General features: G+C 42.5%; 1 protein-coding gene across 7 annotated transcripts in view; it reads left to right on the forward strand.

The window, feature by feature from the left end:
• Nucleotides 1–21,510, forward strand: part of CUX1 (cut like homeobox 1) — a 269,017-nt gene that overhangs the window by 179,148 nt on the left and 68,359 nt on the right. For 3 of the 7 annotated variants that reach the window (XM_042025982.1, XM_042025983.1, XM_042025987.1), the window contains exons 10-16: nucleotides 2,499–2,603; nucleotides 5,137–5,325; nucleotides 10,962–11,020; nucleotides 16,512–16,560; nucleotides 17,573–17,669; nucleotides 18,763–19,434; nucleotides 20,409–20,474. In XM_042025982.1, the coding sequence (XP_041881916.1) occupies nucleotides 2,499–2,603; nucleotides 5,137–5,325; nucleotides 10,962–11,020; nucleotides 16,512–16,560; nucleotides 17,573–17,669; nucleotides 18,763–19,434; nucleotides 20,409–20,474 (1,237 nt within the window). The remainder of the gene's footprint in view (nucleotides 1–2,498; nucleotides 2,604–5,136; nucleotides 5,326–10,961; nucleotides 11,021–16,511; nucleotides 16,561–17,572; nucleotides 17,670–18,762; nucleotides 19,435–20,408; nucleotides 20,475–21,510) is intronic. The other 4 variants (XM_042025985.1, XM_042025989.1, XM_042025986.1 and 1 more) reach the window with 3 other exon arrangements.

Below are 21,510 nucleotides of genomic sequence, written 5' to 3' on the forward strand. Positions count from 1 at the left end.
TCCTGAAGCACTTGTGGTGGTGCAGCACAGCTTCCATGAGGAAGCGATTAATCCCATCGGCAGGGAGAGCGGGTTTAGCTCGGAGCAAATGAAGTGCAGGGGTCACGCACAGAACAAGAGGACAAAGCAAAGGATCCGCTCACCAAGCCATGTCTCTCTCAGAGGTGGATGGGATCTCCCTGGGAAAAAGCCACAGCAGGTCCTGTGTGGTGCCATCCCACTCCTGAAACCCTCGGGCTTGGCTTTTCCAAACTTGTAAGTGCTCAAATTTGAAACTACCATTCTTTTAGCAGGGTTTTGTGTGTCATTTTTAATTTATATTGCAATAGCACCCAAAAGTGCTTTCCAGACACTGAGCACATCTGTAATTCTGGCTCTAAAAAGCTTCCATTCTGTGAGAGGGGTAAAAAAAGAGGAAAATTGACCAGTATTTCCCAGACAGAATTGCCCAGAGTTTGTGCTGATGTATTTTTAACAATGCCTAGTATAAAATCTTGTCTGGTATTATTCCGAGGATCACAACAGGTGTTGGGAATTGGCTGGGGAGGCTGTGCAGAAAGGGCAGCTGACAGCTCACTGTATATGCAGATGTACCACCTATTAGCAATATCCTCTGTGGTTTGCTCGCATGCGAGCTGAATAGATTCTCCAAACAATGCTGCACTGAATGGAAGCCATCAGCAGAATTGCTCAAGGCTGCAAAACCCATTACTTATACAGCAGTAGATGGAAGAGCAAGTGCCACAGTGCAGTAACTTGTCCTGCTTTGCTGGAGTTGTTCTGCAGTTATTGGATCAATATATGTAGCTGCACATCTAATAAAGTACCAGAAAATAATTTATCTCAATGTGTGTTGTTAGCTCAGTATTTATCCTAATATTATCCAGCTGCGTAAACAACATAAATCCCTCGTTTTGTGCCTTTTTTTATTGCTGTTTCCATGTTTTCCAAGCACACAATAGGTTGTGTCCCCTTCTCTGATTATTGGAGCCGCATCACTGTACTTTTTACAATCACATTTTAATTACAGCTGTAGAACCTATGCAAAATCATTTAATACAATGTTGTGAGCAAATAGCGCAGATGATGCGTTTAGTATTTGATTGCTGTTAGTTTACTCATTGATTAAACATGCACAGTCTGCTTTGACTGGTGAGGAAGTCAGAGACCACACACACACAGGGCTGAAGGGGTTATATCACTGTAGGGTTTATATTTGCTATAGATTTTATATTCATTATCGGCTTTATATTACTGTAAGTTGTGTATTTGCTATAGCTTCTGTATTCACTGTAATTTTATATTCAGTACAGGCTTTATATTTGCTCTGTGTTCTATATTCACTATTTCAGATGAGCTAGGTTTTCCAAAGGATTAGCAAGGAGTCAGGCACACAAAACATGGCAGTTTTAGTGGCTTATAAATGGCAGTGGGGATTTATCCTTCTGGTCAAGAAAAGTTTTGACCCTCACTGGTGGCAGCTGATGGGTTTGGTAGAATTGGTGATAGGACTTGGAAGTGGAGATGGAAAATTATTTTGGCTGTTTTCTGAAAGCACAGCATGATTTGCATGGAGTAGCCCAGGCAAAAAGCAGTGATTACTCAAGGAGGAAAGCAGCGTGGTTTTATAACAATAAAATACCTTTTTTTTTTTAAGAGAGAAGACAGTCTTGCTTGCCAGGAGGAGTGTATATTGTAAAAGAACCAGGTTTTGTTCCATTTCTAACAGAAGCTTACAGACAGTTATGAAAAGGACTTTGCTGCTATTTATTGCCTGAAGTTACTGATCCATCTGTCTCTACCCAAACTCTTGTACAGACATTTTTTCCTCATCGTTCTGCTTTTCTCCTTTCTATTATTATTCAATATTTAGATGGGAATTTTGACCAGTAGCCAAGTCAGGGGCTTATCAGCTATTGCGTAAATCCTCAGCAGCTGGTGACTGAGCTGTGCAAAATTGTCACTTTAGGGTTAAATATTGTTGAATAAACAGACCTGCTGAAAGAACAGAATCTAACAATTCATGTTGTAGGGAATAATTACTGCAGAAAGACAGCCCACAACATTGTATGTGTGTTTGAGAGAGTGGTCAGAATATCTTTTTATTCAGCATTTGCCCATGAGAATTATTCCCATGAGGAGTCTTGCAATAAAATCTGCTTGGTCTATGAGAATAGAAAGAAATTGAATAAAAAGACTCCATTTCCACTTGTATTTATTCAGTCTGGGAAATTCAGTGGGCCGCAGCATTAGTATCAGCAGGGGATTCCTTGCTCCTAGCGTTAAATTACTGTCATAATCGCTCAATTATTTCTTCCTTGTACTGTTTAAAATAAAAATCCATCACATTCTATGTTTTTTTCTAACATTTATTAGGTTGAGTGTTTAGGAAAATCAATTATATTCAGTCAGGCATGAATTGATGAATGTTCTTGTAATAATTGTCAGTTGTTAAACTGAATGTACTTTCTCTTTTCACCCCTTTTCATTTCCTTCAGAGGGCAGAGGTGGCTCAGAGAGAGGCAGAGACCTTAAGGGAGCAGCTCTCATCAGCTAACAAATCTCTCCAACTTGCTACGCAGATCCAGAAGGCACCTGATGTGGTGAGAGAAAATATTTACTGACTCTTACAGGTTTCTGACATTCCTGCAGTACAGCTCCTTCAATTTATGCCCACAGCTATAAAAATAGCTGTTTGAAGTCGTATTTTAACGAAAAGGAAACGGTGCTCCTGTGGGATTGTGGTGGGGTTCAGCTTCTGAGGGGATTGGTGGCTGGAGGAGACCACGGGAAGGACAGAGGTCACTTGGCTCTGTGGTGATCCATCACTGCCTGGTCCAGGTGGACAGCACAACTCTCAGAAATGATTTCACATGGCTGAGAGCATCAGTAGAGGGGAAATAGAGGCAGCAAGAGAGCCTTGGTGGCCATCAGCACGTGCCTGCCTGTTGGGCCCTGAGGTGTGGGGCTCCATCCCAGGGGGACCCAGAGCTTCCCTGCCCACTCTGCCTCCCCTTACTCTGTGTCTGGGCTGTCAGAGAAACTGGAAATAAATTTGATACTACTCCAGTTTTCACTGGCTGTATCTAAACTGAGAATTACACCTATAAATCCTTGGAAAATTGAGGAGATACCCTGCACTCCTGCTTGCTGCCTCCTCTGTGTGGTTCTGAATAAAGCCAAAGCTGCTGATGGGACCTGCAGGCACAGGGGGCTGGCTGTTCCAGGGCTCCAGCTGGCCCTGGGTGAACAGGTATCACAGATGAGCAACCAGATTACTTTGATTTTTGTTTGCCAAAGGAGAAATAGGAGTATTTAAATGTAAATCTGCAATTAAGTGAAATTTAGTCTACTTCTAAGCAGCAGATTTAAGAAACAAAAGAAATCATTGCTTTTTTTTCCTTGCAAGCCTTATACGTGCTTGACACTGGTAGCAGAAGAACACATGGCTGCCTTTAAAAATCATTTGCAGAGAACAAGTAACAAACCATAAGTCCTCCAGATCTGTTTGGTTGTCTATTAATACAACGCAGTATTTTCTCAGAGAAGTCAAAAGATAGACAAGCAGGCTGCAAAACAAAAAATAAAAAGCCTGAATATCACTTGTAACTCTGAATTACCTGCCTCTTCCAATCTCATGTCCTAGTCTTATCATTATTTTAACATTAGGTCTTTCTTGTATTTAATAGTACTTCTGCACTTCATTTATATTTAATATGACAACTACTGCAGGATGAAAATGATCATTATCTATCTTATTTCAGACTCTACGTTCTAGTCTCAATAGGCACAAGCAGCAGATGATTATACAACTTGTGATGTTTCATGCAAGCAAATTAGAGGTTTTTTCAAGTTAAAAGTATAATTCAGTGTAATAGGAGAGCGTTGTTAACTGCTGTTCGTACATGCAGCTCTCTGTGAGTGCAGCGGGGTGTAGTCACTGAGAATCAAGCTGAATGTTTAGAAGATATGGAAAAGGGGATTTTGTTGTTCCTCTATTCCCAGAAAAGAGGGTACGGAGTATATTTCAATCTGCTGGAGTGTCATCTTGAGTCGTCAGGGTGTCAGTGGGGTGAATTCTCAGCTCTTTCACCATAGATCTTTAGTTTAGTGCTCACCATCATCATCTCCCTCTGGCTAAATGGATTCTCTCCTCCTTCACTGGTGCTTCTGAGGAGCAGCCATTAACCTTTGTGAGATGCATTTTGGGCTCTTTAATGGAATGTGTGCCCCTCATTGGGCTGCCTCGTGCCCCCCACACAGACACAAGGGTTTCCTCACATTCTCCATGGAGGAGGCTCAGAGCTCCCTGATGCATCACAGCTGTTATCTCCCAGCACAAAAGGGGACAGAGATAGTACAATTAGTCTCTATTATCTTTTCTGAATGGATCTGCCTTTTCTGAACCTCTCTGTCCGCTCTGATTCATTGTCCTCCCAGGAAGTCAGTCCAGGGAGGAAGTTTCAGACTTGAGGACAGATTTTACAGCTGTGGGAAACTGGAAGAAGGAAGATTTAGGAAAGGGAGTTTCTGAAAGTGGTGACCAAAGGGAGAATGGCCTTGTCTTAGAGCTGTCACATCTCTCATCTTCCCCACAGAGGGATGCTTGCAATAATGTTAACATGAACAATTTTCATGCAAGGAGCAAGTTCATTGGAAGTAGCAGTTTGGGGCAATTTGTGACAATTTTGCCTGAAACGTGCAGTGTGCATGCAGAGAGCCACAGGCACATGGCTCTGCCGTTCCTGATTAAGAAATTCTGCTCCATTACTTCAGAATATTTTATCTGATTAGTATTTTGTAAGCACAGATTTTCATAGTTGTCAAAGCATTTGGGCTATTAATAATAAATAGATCTAAATAGAATCCTTTGACTTTCACGGCTGCATCTTTCCAGTGCACTTACGAAATAGGGAAATTTATTCCCTCTGTTATTCCTGATTTCCCAGAGAGCTGTCCTGGGCTGTAGGGAGTTTCATCTTCCAGATTCCCGATGTCAATCACAGCAGTCCCAGATTTAGGAAGTGTCTGTTTCTTGTGCCACCCAACACCGTGTTTGCTCCTTGCCAAGCTGCCCTGAATTTAGGTTTGTTGCCTTTTCTTCATTTTTGTGGCCTGATCCTTTTTTCCCTGCAGGAGCAGGCCATCGAGGTGCTGACACGCTCCAGCTTGGAAGCGGAACTGGCTGCGAAGGAGCGGGAGATCGCCCAGCTCGTAGAAGATGTCCAGAGACTCCAGGGCAGCCTCACCAAGCTGAGGGAGAACTCCAGCAGCCAAATCTCCCAGCTGGAGCAGCAGCTGACGGCCAAGAACAGCACACTCAAAGTAAGGCTCAGTTCTGCCCGAAGGATATCACGGAGATGATGATATTGGGGTTTGCTGGTGTGAGTTTCCTGTGGTTCTGAGCTTCTTCAGGATGTGGCTGAATTCTGGTTTCTGTGGCATTCACGGAATCACAGAATGGCTTGGGTTAGAGGGGACCTTCAAATACATCTCATCCCACGCCTCTGGATGTATTGTTTTCTAAGTGATCACAGGTTTTTTGAATTCTAAATGGCCCAGTTCTTACTGTTTTGAAATGTGGTTTTGCAGAACAAGGCTACCTTTAGGATTAAAATCACCACCAAACCCCACCATACATTGACCATGGATATGTAATGAAACAGTTGAACTGAAAAGGCACAGAAAATCCCTCTTAGATTTTCAAACTTTTAATTCCCATTCCAGTGATTCAAATTGAAGATTAGCCATGAATTGGTTTATCTTTGAATTTCCCTGCTACCTCCTCTAGTTCTGTCCACTGGAAGTGGGAAGTGTATCATTTAGGGCATAGAAACAAGTAAAATCAGGACATGGAGAAGGCTTTTAGCTTCAATAACCATTTAATTATTTTTAACTGTGTATTTGCTGCACAATAATTCCCATTTATAATTAGCAATCTGGCCTTATACTCATTTGAATACGAGCAGCACTGCCCTAGAACCAGAAAGAAGAGCTGAGAATTCTCTGAGTGACCCTTTTACCTCTGTCTTGGGCAGCTTCACTTTCCCTGTGCTGAGCCCACACAGTTCTGATCTCTGAGTGAGCATGAGAAATGTTTCCTGACGTGGGGTATGAATCAGTTTCCTGTAACTCCGTCTCCTTCATTGTTCCACCATCTATGAGCTCCGAAGTGTAAACAAGATAAATTTATCTATTCCATTAAAGACTTGGTCGTTCTGCAGGTTTGATAGTCTGAGAGTTTTCTGAGAGCAGGAGGCTGATAGTTCCCACTCAGCTCTGACTGTGGCGTGGGCAGCTTTGCTCTATCAGAATGATTTAATGTTCAATTGAAACCCTTACAAATTGCTCTAATTCTGACATTTTTTAGCAGTTACTGGTTTTGCTGTGGTGGAGCATAACTCACATGGAGAGAGACCTGTTAGGAATGAAAGCTGAAGTGTTGCAGTCAGTGCCTTCTGCGTGTTTTAAGCCATCTTTGCAGAATTTTTATGGAAATTCAGTGGAGCAAAGGAGACCTGTTATGTAACTACATTGACAGGATCAGTCTCTGCCCAGCTGTCACCATGTGGGCACCACTTTTATTGAGGGAGATAGGAGCTGCCCTGGTTTTGGGGGACACATTTTGCTGGCTACACCCATGTTCGGGGGATTTTTTTATTTTACTTTTTCATAAAGCCTGACAGAAAATATCTTGAGTCCTTGCACTTGACAGATTTTCTTTGAATAAAGCATGTTCCTGGTGAGGTCAGTATTAGTTTAGCCATTAACTTCAAAGGGAGTAGGATCACAGAAATGACAGAGTGAGTCTTTGATTTCCATTTCAGTAATCTCCTTCCATTTTCTCATAGCCTTGCCCAGCTAATGCTCTGTCTTTAGCTTTCTGTTGATAGTGTCTGATGCAGTGCCTCTATTGATAAAGTTTTAGTCATTTCAACCCTCTTTAACCTTATTTGTTGCAACTATAAAAATATTTCCAAATACTTACTCTCACCCCAAAGTGCTGGGAAAGCCTGTGCCAGGCACATGTTGTACAAAAGCACCAAATCTCAGTGATGATGTGTTGATCTCCTGTTTGATTATGGAGGAATTGCTTCTGAAATAACAAAGATTTTAATGGTTGCCTCCACAAAAAAACGACTCACAGTTTCACAAATTAAAGCAATGTTCTCAGCCTGTATCTTGGGGGAATTGTTTAATACTCTATGACTTAATGAAACAATACAGAAATACTTTCAAAATTATTGCTTCTTTATCTTCATCTGATCTAATGATCAAAACATGTCCTCTAGTAACAAGACTTTTCTCACTCTAATTGTATTAACCCATTGTGGCTGGGTGCTAGAAATCCCTTCTACCCAGTTAAAATTCAGTAATGTGAGCTGATCACTCTAAACTAAATTACAATGTTAATCTAATGGGTTATTTAAATTTTTTGAGCTCCTCAGTACAGCCCCTGCTATTTACCTATCCCTCTTCATTTAATAATACAGTAGTAATTATATTTTCCAAATAACATAAGGAGGGACCCAATCTCTGCATGCTCTGACATGGGTTCATTCACACAACAAATGCAAGATGATTCTTTAACATGGGATATTTGCAAATTTGATGTGCAGAAAAGCCACCAGTCCATTCCTTCTGCCCTCTGGCTCCTGCATTTTTGTGTGTTGGAGGTCGTTGGAATATATTTTGTCTGAACTAACCAGGTTGATATTTAGTGCAAGATATTAGTTCCTCCAGATTGTCTCACAGCTTGAACCTTTGTTATCCCATGTTCTGTGCGTTTTACAGGGTTCTTGGAGACAATTACCATGCTAATACATTTTAAAACAGTCATTGACTGGGAAGATGCCAAGTGCCTAAACGTTCTGTTTCTACACAGGCGCTGCATCCTCAGTTGTTAGTTTATTTTGTTTAGTAAAGTAGATGTTTAGGTGCAGATTTTCCATGGCAACAATCTCTATATTAGGTACTTGGGAATGATGGATGTGTGGTTTTTGTACAATCCAAAGTAAAATATTGCTGGTTGTCATACTGCTGTAGCAGCATGCAAGTACCTGAGAGTCCAAAACAGCTGCATTTTGTCAGTATCGCTTTTTTTTCTTTATTTTTTTACCTGTGTTTTGTACCTAAATTTTCCAGAAATACTCTGTCAGGGTATAGCACTTGCCTGCACAGAATTGCATTTAGTGCAGATTGCATTAAAATGGGAATCATTAGCTTTTCTGTGGTTTATATCTGTTTCTACAAAAGGCTGTTTTCTTAGCATATCCTTGCATAAGTAGCTAACATAGAAACAGGGTATTGTTTGTTTTAAATTTCTTCTGGTCCTTTTTGTACAGAGAACTGGTATAAATAGCCAGTTATTCCTGCTGTAAAAGCTCATCTGCTCTAGACCCAAAATGTTACAAGTCACAAATGTAAGGAAAGGGTGAATTGTAGTGGATCTGTAGAGCTCCAAACAGAGACAGAAGGACAAAGTGACAAGACCAAGGAGAGCAGAAGGGTATCGTGGGGTTTGGCAGGTCCTCCCATTGCCTGTGACCACTTGGAAAACTCTCAGCTGTGATGCTGAGTCTCCTCCCAGTACCAAGGGCTCTCTGGCTCACTGGTTTCATTTAAAGACCCCTCTCCAGCCTGACCTGATGCATTAAAAATTCTGCTTGGATGCCTTATTGAAGTCACTCTGTTCTGCTCAGTGTTGAGCTGCAGCTTGAAAAGCTGCTTGAACTCATGGTCTGTTGTAGCTGACCCTCCTTAAAGTGTGAGACCTCAGGCCCTGGGGTTACATAGTACATCTCCATTATGAGATTTCAACATGTGTTGTAAATTATCAAAACCTCCAACATCTTTAATATTTGTAGGATTTTCCTGGTCACATCAACCAGGGTTTTCCTAATTATATCAAGTACAGGGCCAAAACACCTGAAGAACTGTGTCTGCTATCTAAAGCAAAGTCAGTGCTTCCTGTAATTCCAGTCAATAACTGGAATTTTGGTACGGCAGGACACATCAAAAGAAATGACTAAAACTTGCCCTATATTTATTCCAGGTGGGAAAAAAATTTGTTTTAGCTAAAACGGACACTTTATTTTTCTTTTTAACACAATCGGAATGACTGCACGAGTCACTGATGACAAAAGACGCTGGGACACGAGACCTTTTTAAGAGGCCACTCGTTTCATCAGTGTCCCATAGAGTGCAAATTCCACACTGAGCAGCAGTTCCTGTGATCCATTAAGAGCTGCTCGTTGAGCAGCTGCTGGAGCAGGGCCCGGGTATTCCTGCCGGGAGACGCCTCTCGTCAGCAGTGGTGAGGATGCTGGACTGTGGTGTCAAACAGCAGGAGCAGGACCTTGAGAGGGCTGTGTATTGGTAACGTGGGTGTTCACTTTGTCACTGCTCCTTAATATCCGTGCTAATGGCGAGGCAGAAATGTTGGCAGTGTGGGAGCTGCAAAGGACCGGGTAGGAAATCCTATGAAAAATGGCAGAATAGCTGGAGGTCCCACAAAACCCCACCATGCTGCTGTTGTCATCTGAAGAAGCCTCATTTAAATTACTGAGATGACTCAAACCATGAATTCACTGTTCTGTGGGTGCTGTGCTACATCATTTTGGGGTTTGTATAGCTCTGAGATGAGTGATACCCACGCGCTGACTTTACTGGGGAAGACAGCACAGGGAACAGGTTCCCAGTTCCATTTGTTGGCCTGCCCCAACCCTACCTCTGTGCCCCCATAGCTGGGCTGCTGCACAGCTCTGTGGGGCTGCATTAAACAGCTTTGATAAAATTATCCAAGTTCCCATCAGCTGTCCCCTGCCCTCGTCCTGCATCCAACGAGCAGCCCCAGAGTGGGTGTAGGATCTTGAATTCCCTAGTCCCCTGAAGGCAGCCTGTCTTGGACATAAAGTCCTATTTTTCTTTTTCATGTCATATATTCCTTTCCTTTTCAAAGTAGATTTCTCTGTCTTTGAGGTGATACGTCCTTGTGTTATTTCTGTTTCCCGTGACCTTTGGGATTCTGTGCCAATTTTAAAAATGAAGTGAGGCAGAGCTAGCCTGAATTTATCCATGGAAGTTGCAAGCCAGTTAAGTTCTGTTCTTTGCTTAGATCAGGTGTGCCTGCACTAAGCAAAGAAATTATTGCAATGAATGTAGCTTCTGCAAGCAACGTAACGGCATCAATTATGTATCACTATGTTTTAGGCCTCCTGAAGCATTTACCCCGTAGTGATGAGCACTGTTGTTGGGAGCTGGGTAAGGTCCAAGTGTGTGGCATTGCGTTCTGGATTGTGGCAGCGGGTTTGGTTCGGCCTTTGGGGCGTCCTCACACCCAGGAGAAGCCATTGAGGCCGCCCTGCGTGGGGCAGAGCAGAAGGAGCTGCTGGGGTGGCCTCAATGCTCCCTCTCTGTGTGTAACCATGCAGTTACTGCAATCAGTAATGCTTGGAAAGCCTCCTGGTACAGCTGTTTTGTTTGGGCACGAGGAGCCTTCCAAGCCTAAGGCGTTCCAGTCAACAACAGCTTCTTCAGTCTATTCTTTTTATCATGTAGATAAGGTTATCAAGAACTGTCCTATTAAGAATACAGTATGTGCCAAAGCATCCTGCTTGTTTACTCAATCTCCCAATTCCCTGAAAATTTCAGCTGCCCCATTTTTTTAATACCTTCATCCCCGAGCTCTTCACTGAACATGACAGTGACATTGCAAACAGCCAAATTGGGACGTACTGAATTCTGTCATGCTTGGCACTCTGTAAACAAAGGATGAGCGAGGTATAATTGTGTTTATGTTTAATTGGTTATAGTTTGTTTTCTAATATATGTAAATTAGGTATGAGTCATTAACCCTCACTTGTGCGCTGCTGTATATATGGAATAATTTGAAGATGATTTTCAAAGCCTGCAGAAAAAAAACAATGTAAATAATTAAATCCATGTTCTCTCTTTTAAAGCAACTGGAAGAAAAACTGAAAGGACAGGCTGATTATGAAGAGGTTAAGAAAGAATTAAAGTAAGTGTTAAATGCTTACATAATTTTTTCACAAACTCTGGTTTAATAGTGCTTGTTAAATGAAGCCACAAATCTGTGTTCTTGGAACAATAAAGAATTCAGTCAAAACCACAAAGTCGGGGAAATTGGGAATTTTGGCAGAAATTGCATCCAGAACCAGTGGAACTGCTATATCTGAGAGTGCTCCTTCTTATTGCAGCAGAGGATCACAGTAGCAAATGAAACACATGTCCGTGAAGAAAAGCCACTAAAACTGTTGTCCACAAAGGGAAAAAAGTTTCCAAATCTCAAAATCTGTGGTGTTTTAGGTGGACCACTCTTTGAAAATCTCCAGCCAACAGCTGAGGGTAATGTGGACCAAAAATTTCATGCAGAGCCTTTGGCCATGGTACCTTTTCTCTGCTCCTGCCAGCCAGTGTTCAGCACTTACCAGTTTAATGCTGGGCTTGTTTCACTGTATATTTTTGCTAATATATTGTGGTTTTAAACTAAAGCCACAAACAGCCTCTTCCTATTTCAAGGGATTTTCTTAAGAGACTTAAAAGAGCCTCATTTTAAACTATAACAAGATAAGCTGTCAGGTTCAGAAGAGAACTTTTCTGACTGGAAATATGTTTAGTGTCAAGGTTTAAATAACTGCGAGAAACTCCCATCTCTTCTTTCATCATTCTGGCATTTCTGTGTGTGTTTTTAAAAGGCTGAAATAACCCATTCCCTGGTTTAATGAGGTATTTCAGATGAGCCTGGTAGTCATGTGCTTTTGTTTACACATCCCTGGAGGATATGGAAAGCAGGTTTGGATTTGCAAGCCCCACGACTGCCCAGCCCCTGGTGCTGATTTATTCAAGCCACGCTGGCTGAGGTTCTGGTTCACCACCAGCTGCAGCACACCCTGATGCAGGGGTATAATTTTCACTTAAATTAAATGAATTGACCATTTCTTTGATCATTATACCTGATTATTACCTGGTTTCAAAATAGCATCATCATTTAGTGGTGGGATAAATACATCCATGTCCTCTCCTGAGTTAAGGGAACAGCTTCAGGTTGTAGCCAGTTTATGTCCTTGTATGTAAAGCAGTGAATGGGAATAAGGCCACAACCTCCCAGCTTCTTACATTAGATATTAAATGTAAATGTCTTGAAACAACAAATGACTTTTGAATCCTACCTGGTTTCATGCAAAGGTTTAATACAACAGGATCAGGACTTTAAAGGCAGACTTAAGGTGCCAAGAACCCCATATACTCATTGAGTAGACCCATTTAAGCTTACTTTGCATTTGTACTTTAAATACAAGCCCTGTATTCCTGGTGATAATACCAATATTTTAAAATACTTTTCTTTTTTACAACACTGACTTACGTGGGGGCAGGGATGGAAAGGCAGGTGAGAGAAGATGTGACACAGGAGGCTTCATATGATGTTTCTGCTGAGGATGAGCCTGCAGTGAAATAGATGGGAGACTCTCCTGGAAGTGGCCCTGGTGTTGGGTGCCGGTAAATGAACCCTGTTCTCCCAGCTGTTCCAGCTTTTATATCCCTAATTTATGGATTGATAGCTGGCTTGTAATGGCCCTGGGGTCCAGCACCATCCTGTGGGATGGTCCGGGGGTTGAGACCCTCCAGGAGAGCACCGAGGATGTTTGCAATGCTGCATCCTCCAAGCAGCTGCTTCACACCATTCCCCTGCTCCCATCTAATCCAAAGGGCTAAATGTGCATCCCCTGGCAGTGACAGTCTGATCTGAGTGAAGCTGTTCCTGTAAATGAGACTGGGAAAAGTCTGTTGCTGTAAATCGGAGCCCTCACACCAAATCCTGCTGCACCTGCCTTGTGCCCTGAAACACTGACAGAAATTAACTGCTCATAACGTGCACCAAGAGGAAAGATACCTTGTCAGTAAGGCAGGAAGAGATTGAATTTTTATGTGTTTTGGCACTGATGTACTTTCCTTAATCCTTCCTGGGATGTTAGAGGCGTTCTAGGCTGAGGGATCTCAGTATCAGCCAACTTGAACCTTGGAGGAACTTAGGTGAGCCCATGTCAAGATCTGGGATGGGAGGATTCTTCACTTTCTGCTTTGGCTTTTGTGCCCAATGGCTTTTAAACCTATTTTTGAGATCTGAGAGCTCTGTGTGTCCTTTCAGTTCCCTCTCGAGTAGCACGACAGCGCTGACCCTGCTGCCTTTGCAGTCAGGATCAGATGAACAGAAGTCGAGCTGTCCCAATGCACACTTTGCTTTACAGTCAGATCTTTCAAGTCTTCTTAAATGTGCAGATTCAAGTCACAAGATCATTCCTTTAAAAAGCAGGTAACTGATCTTGAGCCACAGATTGAGTCAAGATCTCATGGGCAAAGATATTCCTGGAATCCAAAGAAGAAATGTGCTTCCTCATATTCCTGAGGAGAATGTGTCTTTTGTGACACATTTGGAGAGTCATTTTTGATGTGTGTAACTTTTACATTCTTATAAAAATGAACCTGCTGGAGTGAATATTCCTCTTAGGGCAATTAGAGGTGCCATCAACTTGATTTTTAGTATATTTTGTATTTTAACTGTTTAGGAAATTACCTGTGAAATTGTCAGAAAGTTAATTCAGTTAGCAAAGAATCCCCTTCAGGTAGGTAGAGGTCAGCAGGTTTCCAGCTAAGGTTTGAATACACCTTGCATGCACCGAGCTCGCTGGAAATGCAGCTGCTGCAGGGCTCAGGATCCTTCCTGAAGGTCCCAGCTGGCAGCAGGTACTCAGACCCAAAATGCATCAGCCTCTGCAAGGAGAGGGATGACAGGATTGAGGCTTTAGAGCCAGATTTTTGGTGTGGAGAACCAAATATAACCATAAATAGGTTTATGCTTCCAACCATTGTCAGCTGCGTTCTGGGGGCAGCACGGTGTGCTCAGGGCACCACTCACATCTGCTCCTTTGGGAGAGAGCAGCTTTTTTCTGGTTTAGCCTCATCCAGGAGGAAGGCGTTTGGAATGCTGCTGGATTGCTCCACGTGGCAAACCCAGGTGTGGTAAGCGGGGCTCACAAGTGCTGCTGGTCTGAACTGAAATGGGATTTCTCACGGGACATTTGCCACAGGATAATTTGCTGTTCAAACTGGGTTTAAATTCAGATGAGTCTCCTCATTTGGGCATCATGAGGATGTGCATTAGGATTGGCTGTCCTTGCAGAGGCCATTCCCTGCAGAATTCATGGAAACAGGGACCTGCCAGTGGCTGGGGTTTTCCCTGCATGAGTCTCTGTGCATTTATCTCCCCCAGCACTGTGGAGTCCTGGGATGCAGAGCTGTGCCTCTGAAGGGCTTTCCCAAGAAACACTGGCTTTCAGCTGGGATTTGCCACCTGAGTCACACAGCTGTGATGTCCAAGTGATGTCAGGGTCTCTGAGAATTCAAGCCATCAGTGCACAACCTCCCCTCTTGACTGGCACGAGTCCATTGATAGCACAAAAGAATTGGTTTTGCACATGGCTGAGCTGCTGTGCCCACGTAGAGTCTTCACAGCATCACTTTATGTGCCGTGTATGGGGTGATGGCTCTACCCTACAGCCAGGCAAGAGGTGACACTGAGTGATGCCATATAATGAAAGTGATTGCCAGAAGTTTGTGATTTTAATAATTATTCCATTTTAGGAATGCCTGTCAGAATTAACCCTGTGTGCAGTGAATATGCACAGATGCAAAATGCGTGAGGTCTCCTTCTCAGAATGACTTTTTTTCCCTTGGATTTGCTATGACTTTGAGTGATCTTGAATGGCCCAGAGACCTGATTTCCAGAGTGTCACTTAAAGCACATCCAGCTCTAGATTAATGCAGGGACAGGTTCAGGCAGTTAATGGGTGCCTGGCCAGTTGCTCGTGGCATCCAGAACTGGTCCCTGTGCCTTTATACTGGACTTCTGCCTTTTTTTGTCTCAGTTTCCACCTGTCATGGAATCACTGAATGTTTTGGGCTGGAAGGGACTTTAAAGCTCATCCACTCCCACCGCCTGCCATGGGCAGGGATACCTTCCTCTATCCCAGGTTGCTCCAAGCTCCATCCAGCCTGGTCTTGGATGCTTTTAGGGATGGGACATCCAAAACTTTTAATAAGTGGTCCACAGCCTTTAGTACAGTTCAATAATGATTAAACAGATTGTGCCTGCTCACAGAGTTCCTGGTGCTTTATACATGATAAATGCTGTATAAACACCATCTATATGTGTTTATGTGTTTTTCTTCACCATATGAATGTTGTCTTTGTACGGTAAGAAGCTGAAATCATTTATTGCTTTGATGCCTTTTCCTGGTCTTAAAATCAAGAGTCAAACACGGTTAGAAGGGAAAAAGGGATTTTACCTTGGTGTTTGTTTTAAGGATCCTTAGGTGCACACATCCAGGTCGAATGCACCTCACAATGCCCCCCCAAAAGATCTGGTATATCATTATAGGTGTTACTAATTAGCAGATCTATCAAAGATTCCCCAATGAGAGGCTCGAGTGAGCCCCCTCTCCCCAAGGAACCTTCCCCTGGATGGTTCTATCTTAGTTTACAGAATGTGTTCTGGAGAGGACCTTGGGCTCTGGGGCACACTGATCCCTACCTACGAAGCTTCCAAAATGTTGAGTCTCCGAGCTGAACAAACAAGGCCAAGAATGTAGGCAAAAAGCACTGGGAATACAGAAGTTGTAAAAAGGTATCACAGGGGTCTAAAAGAAAAGACAAAAAATCTTCATGGCATCAGCCTCAGTCTGAGGAAGTTCATGTCCTGCCTACAGCAAGCTGATTTTAAAAAAATTTATCCAACAAAGCACAGGAATAAGTCTGGATTTCCTGTAAGGTTCTGGTTTGTCAGACGACACAGCTCTGAAAGCCTCTGAAGGGAGACATCCTCTGACCGCTCACTGTTTGTATAAAATATTGACAATGAGACTATCAGATTCTTCTCCTAATGTACTTATAAATATTTGGATCTTTCATATTTCTTAAGAAATATGGGGCCATTTTGTCTTCCCTTTGCCAAAGAACGAGGGGGTTATTAAAATGAAAAACTGCCTTTTAGCCTGTAGTGCCTTGGTTGGGAGGATTATTTGTGCATATTTTCCTTGCTGGTGAGCTGGTGTATAATCTATGAAGTTCTGTACTGTGGTGGTGATTCCCTTGTTTTGTTGCTTTGCTACAACTTCCTCATTCCCTTCCAGCTTCACAGATAAATTTATATCATTTCTGACAGCTTAAAATGTTATATCCTTATTAACCTTTAAATTTACGCTTTAAACTGGCCTGGTGGGATTGCATATGGAATGATTTAGATGACGCTCGAGAAAATTTTCTTATCCAATAACTGTTTTGAGGAGTTATTCTGTATTCATTAGGAGACTGCGTTACTGCAAGGAAAGTTGTGGTGTTGCTGGAGAACAGGAAATGATAATGTTAATGCTCATTAGTGGAGTTGTTATGAAAAGGAGAAATAGAAAATAATTTCTTTTTTCTGCCTTCCACAGTATATTGAAATCCATGGAGTTTGCACCATCTGAAAGCTCTGGTGCGCAGGTACTGAACTTACTTTTGTTTTCTTACTTACTCAGCAGCTCAGTTGATTAACAAAAATTTTGCCTTGCAATTCCTTGGCGTTGACATCAACAGTTTCCTGTTGATGTTGAGGCTTCTGGGTCGATCGTTGTTTTTCCTGATGTTTTCTTATGTAAAAAGCTGAACTGGACATTTTTTTTTTGCCTGTTAGTTTCTTTTAAGTAGTCAAGGACAAAGTGACGTTTCAGCTGTGCTGGAGTGGATAAACCAGAATGTTGTGAAGTTGAGTCATTTAAAGATACTGGTGTTGGCGTACGGGCAGCACACTGAGCAAGGACTTCAGCATTTTTAAGTATTTGTTAGCCTTGAAAATTTCTTTTCACAAAAGAAAACAAACCATTGAGTAATGAGAAAGCTCTGCTGTTCCAGCAAATTAATCTTAGTTAAGTTTAAAGGTTATGAATTAAATTCCTGCTTCTGAAATCTGAACAGAATATTGATATCCTGGGATTCATTTTCAATGGGTTTTTTTAATGATCGAGGGTTAGATATTTAGGGGAGGGTAAACAGCAGGGTTCTCTGACTGATGTTATTTTGAACAGTTTCTGCTGAAAAGCAGCATGTCAAGGAAATGCTTAGCTTGGGTCAGTTGACCTAGAAGGAATAATATAACCTTAACTCCTGTTTTAATCAGATTAAAAGAAGTCTACAGCTTTTAAACTGAAAGCGTGCCAGGACCATTTAAAAATAAGTAGGATTAAGAAAATGTTCCGTTACACATCTCAAAATAATGCAGAATTGATGAATGATTTGCAATGAGAATGAAACAATGAATCTCTTCCATGGCTCACACCAGAGCCTGGAGTGATTCCTGCAGATCTACGCCTGGCGAATTCCCTCGCTGCCTTCAGAGACCAGTCGAGCACTTGTTGGGCTTTTTTTTTATTTTTTTTTCCCTCTGAAATCCTTTTTAGTGCCTGAGTGAGACTCTCAATGCTTTGAGAAACAAACCTCCCACTTTGGTTTCCTTTAGGATGCATCCAAGCCGCTGGAGGTGCTGCTGCTGGAGAAGAACCGCTCGCTGCAGTCGGAGAACGCCACGCTGCGCATCGCCAACAGCGACCTGAGCGGTAGGTTCACCCAAATTTTGGCTCTTCTGGTGCCTCTGCTGTCCTGTGATGGGGGGGGAGGGCTGAGTGAGAGCTGAGTGTCTGAGCTAATGCATGGCAGGAGGATTAAGAAGCAACAGGAACACTGAGTAACATTGGATTTCTGTAGTTTTATAGGCTGGATAATGAAGTAAAACTTAGAGAGTCTATAAAGGTTAAGGAAGAGGCATTACAGGCTGTACCAGTGTTTGAGGCTGTCTTCTGTTTTGGGAACAAATCCATCTCTTTCCCCCACACACAGTGTTGTGCAAAACGTTTGCATGTAGAGCACAGTCTTCCTGTCTGATACACTTGGATATACCACCAGCGGGTCAGCTTGGGAAAGCAAAATCCTTTCTTTCCAGCAAAGTGTGTTTGCCATTTGGCTTTCCTAATGTGGGCTTTTACATCTTGTGTGCACATTTTTTACATGGCAAGTCATGGAATTTCCAGATACTTGAATGCTTATGGTTTTTGCAGCTGGAAGAAAGTTAAAAGTTGCCACTGGCCCTGGGATTACTGAATTCTGAAGCGTTTTATGACTTTTAACTGAGTGATCTTGGTGCATCCACCTAATGGTTATTCCTTTATTCAAATTGGTTTGTTCCAAAATGTAAATGTTTGCTGCATTTGGGTTCAGTCAGGTCCAATGAGTCATATCTTGAATGAGAGACAACAGAGAGACTTGCTGTCTGTAACTGCATTTATTTAACTGTATCACTGCACTTCATGTAACTGTTCATAGTGTTAATGTCTGTAAGGGGGATTCTCCAGGCTGCAACATACAAGAAAGGTGCAAACATGAAATGCATGTTGTTTGTTTTGGGGGCCTTGTTTGGCTTAAAAAATTTCAATCATGGAAAAAAAAAAAAATTAAAAATAAAAATTAAACAAACAAAAAAACCCAACAAATGAAAACAAACCAAAAACAAACAAAACCAAATCTCCCACCACCACTCCATTGGCCCGTGTCAATCTGCACTTTTTCCCTTTGCGGGGCAAACTTTGCATTTTTTTATCTTGGTTTTTCCCTCTTTGACCCCCCATAATGCATTATGTTTGACCTTCCTTGTAGGGTCAGCCAGGAGAAAAGGGAAAGACCAGCCTGAGAGTCAGCGTCCTGCAACCTTGCCGGCCTCCCCTCCTTCCCAGTTGCTCCGCAACGCGGGGGAGCAGGCTTCCAATACTAATGGTACACACCAGTTCTCACCAACGGGTTTAAGTCAAGACTTTTTCAGCTCATCCCTGGCGAGCCCCAGCTTACCCCTGGCCTCCACAGGAAAATTTGCACTAAACTCTCTCCTCCAGCGACAGCTAATGCAGTCCTTCTACTCCAAGGCAATGCAGGAAGCAGGAAGCACAAGCATGATTTTTCCAACAGGTCCATACAGCACAAACTCCATATCTTCCCAAAGTCCATTACAACAAAGCCCGGATGTAAATGGCATGGCCCCATCTCCCAGCCAGTCAGAAAGTGCTGGGAGCATCTCTGAAGGCGAGGAGATAGACACGGCCGAAATTGCACGTCAGGTGAAAGAGCAGTTGATCAAGCACAATATTGGACAGCGGATATTTGGACATTATGTGTTGGGACTGTCGCAAGGGTCTGTGAGTGAGATCCTGGCCCGGCCAAAGCCATGGAATAAACTGACTGTGAGAGGCAAGGAGCCATTTCATAAGATGAAGCAGTTCCTGTCGGACGAGCAGAACATCTTGGCTCTTCGCAGCATCCAGGGCAGACAGAGAGGTAAGTGCTCCCCAGCCCCCTGCTCCTCGTAGTTCCAAACGTTCCAAACCAGGAACTTCCCCATCCGGGGCCGTTTGTGCACTGCTGCTGCTCTCACCCAAGTCAGGTGCCAGGTGCAGGAAGCTGAGCTCCTAGCCCTGCTTTGCAGCACCCTGGCAGGTTTGTATCTCTGCTTATGCTTTTTTTAGCTGCTGGCTGGTGCCTGTCAGCAGGAGTGAGCAGCAGGGGCACTCACAGCCCTCACTTCCCAACAGCTCCGTGCCACAGCTAAACACGGAGTGAAAAGGGTCAGCAGCTACTCAGGGTATCGGTCCTCAGAAATACTTGGGGATTTTTGTTTGAGGTTGTTTACTGAGACCAGGCTTTTTGTTGTGTCTTGCATGATTATGTTTTTTCCCCAAAATGTTCTGACAAAATAGGGTAGGTGATGCATGAGATGAGTAATTAAAACACAATCCCAGTTTAAAGCAGCTTTGCATATTTAAGGCAGCGATTTTAAGAAGTAACATGCATTTCATTGTGATTCCTCTTAAGACTGAGATTTACATTTAGAGAAACTGAAAACATTTAGAGAGACTGAAAAGTTGTTTACAGTCAAGAAATATTGGAAAGGACAGGCAGGGTTTTCCTAGATTTTGTTTAATTGGAAGCACACACTGTTAGATTTATAATCTGTTCTTCCTTTTGATGATTGTACTTGAGGGGATTATCTGCCCATCTTTAACCTCTTCATTTTTGGTATCTCTAGACATTTATTTATATCTGTCTAATCTCCTTTCCGAACATAGCTGTAATCTTTATTAACAAATCAGCCAGCCTTGCTTCTTCCCAAGTAGCCAGTTCCTCCTGCTCAGGGGCCCGAGGGGCCAGGAGAGCTCAGGGCCAGGCTGCCAGCTCCACATGTCACACAGCCCGTGATGTCAGAGCAACCATCCCCTGATTGTTTTGTTCTTACCAAACTTGTTTTTCAACAGAGAATCCAGGCCAGAACCTGAACAGACTATTTCAGGAAGTACCGAAACGAAGAAATGGGTCTGAAGGTACGTCACAGGCAGGTGTTTTTCTTTGCAGTCAATCCCTAGGAAGTGGAGTGTGCTTTAGCTGTGTGTTTCCTTAAAACTGTGCAGTTTGATTCTGGCCTGGAATCTGATAGAAAAACAGACAGTAAGTATAAAACAAACCATGGGTTAGATGAACACTTTGCTTTTTCTAATTCTGCTGCTGCTGTACTAACGTAACCCTGTTTGGATAGTTCTTCCACTCCCATCCTCCCTGTGTCCGCAGATAAAAAGAGAGAAGTGATAGAAGAGGCTTTATAAAGTCATCAGATCTATTGAAATGCTCTCTTTGCTATTTTTGTGGATTTGGAGGGAGAAAGTTGCACAGTTACAACATCAATTGCATACTGCTTCTGCTCTAGATTTACTTCTTCTCATGGGGCTTATGCTGACAAATTCCACTTTAATACACGGCTGAATTAGTGGGATGCTTAGTTCAGTGTTATATATGGAGAAGACAACAAGTGAACATCAGATCCATAAATTATCACTGAACAGGAAGTCTGCACATTTTCTTTGTTATGGATTAGTTGCAGAATTTTTCTTTTAGTAAGACCAGAAAGAAGGAAAAACAAAAGCAGGTACATCAAAAGTCTGCAGTTATTTTGACTCCAGTCACAGATTACCTAGCTTGCTTACAAACAATAATCTCATAATGGAAAATGCAGTTACGTGCAATAGCAATCACAGTTTTCCCTCCTTTTCTTCCCCTTAGAGGTTAAAAACAAAAAAAAAAAACCAAACAACCAAGTAATAGCTCTTAGCTGGAGAGTACTTCAAATGGTATCTGCGTTTAAATTACTCTTTCTCTTAATGTATTAACCTCTAGAAAGTTAAAAATTATTTTTATCTAGTTACTTTTTAATTCTGTTTTGGGCTGAATGTATACTCATCCTACTTTGCCTAGCAGCTGATGCCATTTTAAAGTTGATTCTTGGGCTTATGTTTTTAGCTTTCTTCCTTTCCCCTCCGGTTCTTTTCCCTTCTGTTTCCTCTCCCCCTCTAAAAAAAAAAAAAC

Source organism: Corvus kubaryi, unplaced genomic scaffold (genome assembly GCF_017639235.1).
Source record: "Corvus kubaryi isolate FWS band 111438036 unplaced genomic scaffold, C.kubaryi_AGA036_p1.0 37284, whole genome shotgun sequence".
Lineage (NCBI taxonomy): Eukaryota > Metazoa > Chordata > Aves > Passeriformes > Corvidae > Corvus > Corvus kubaryi.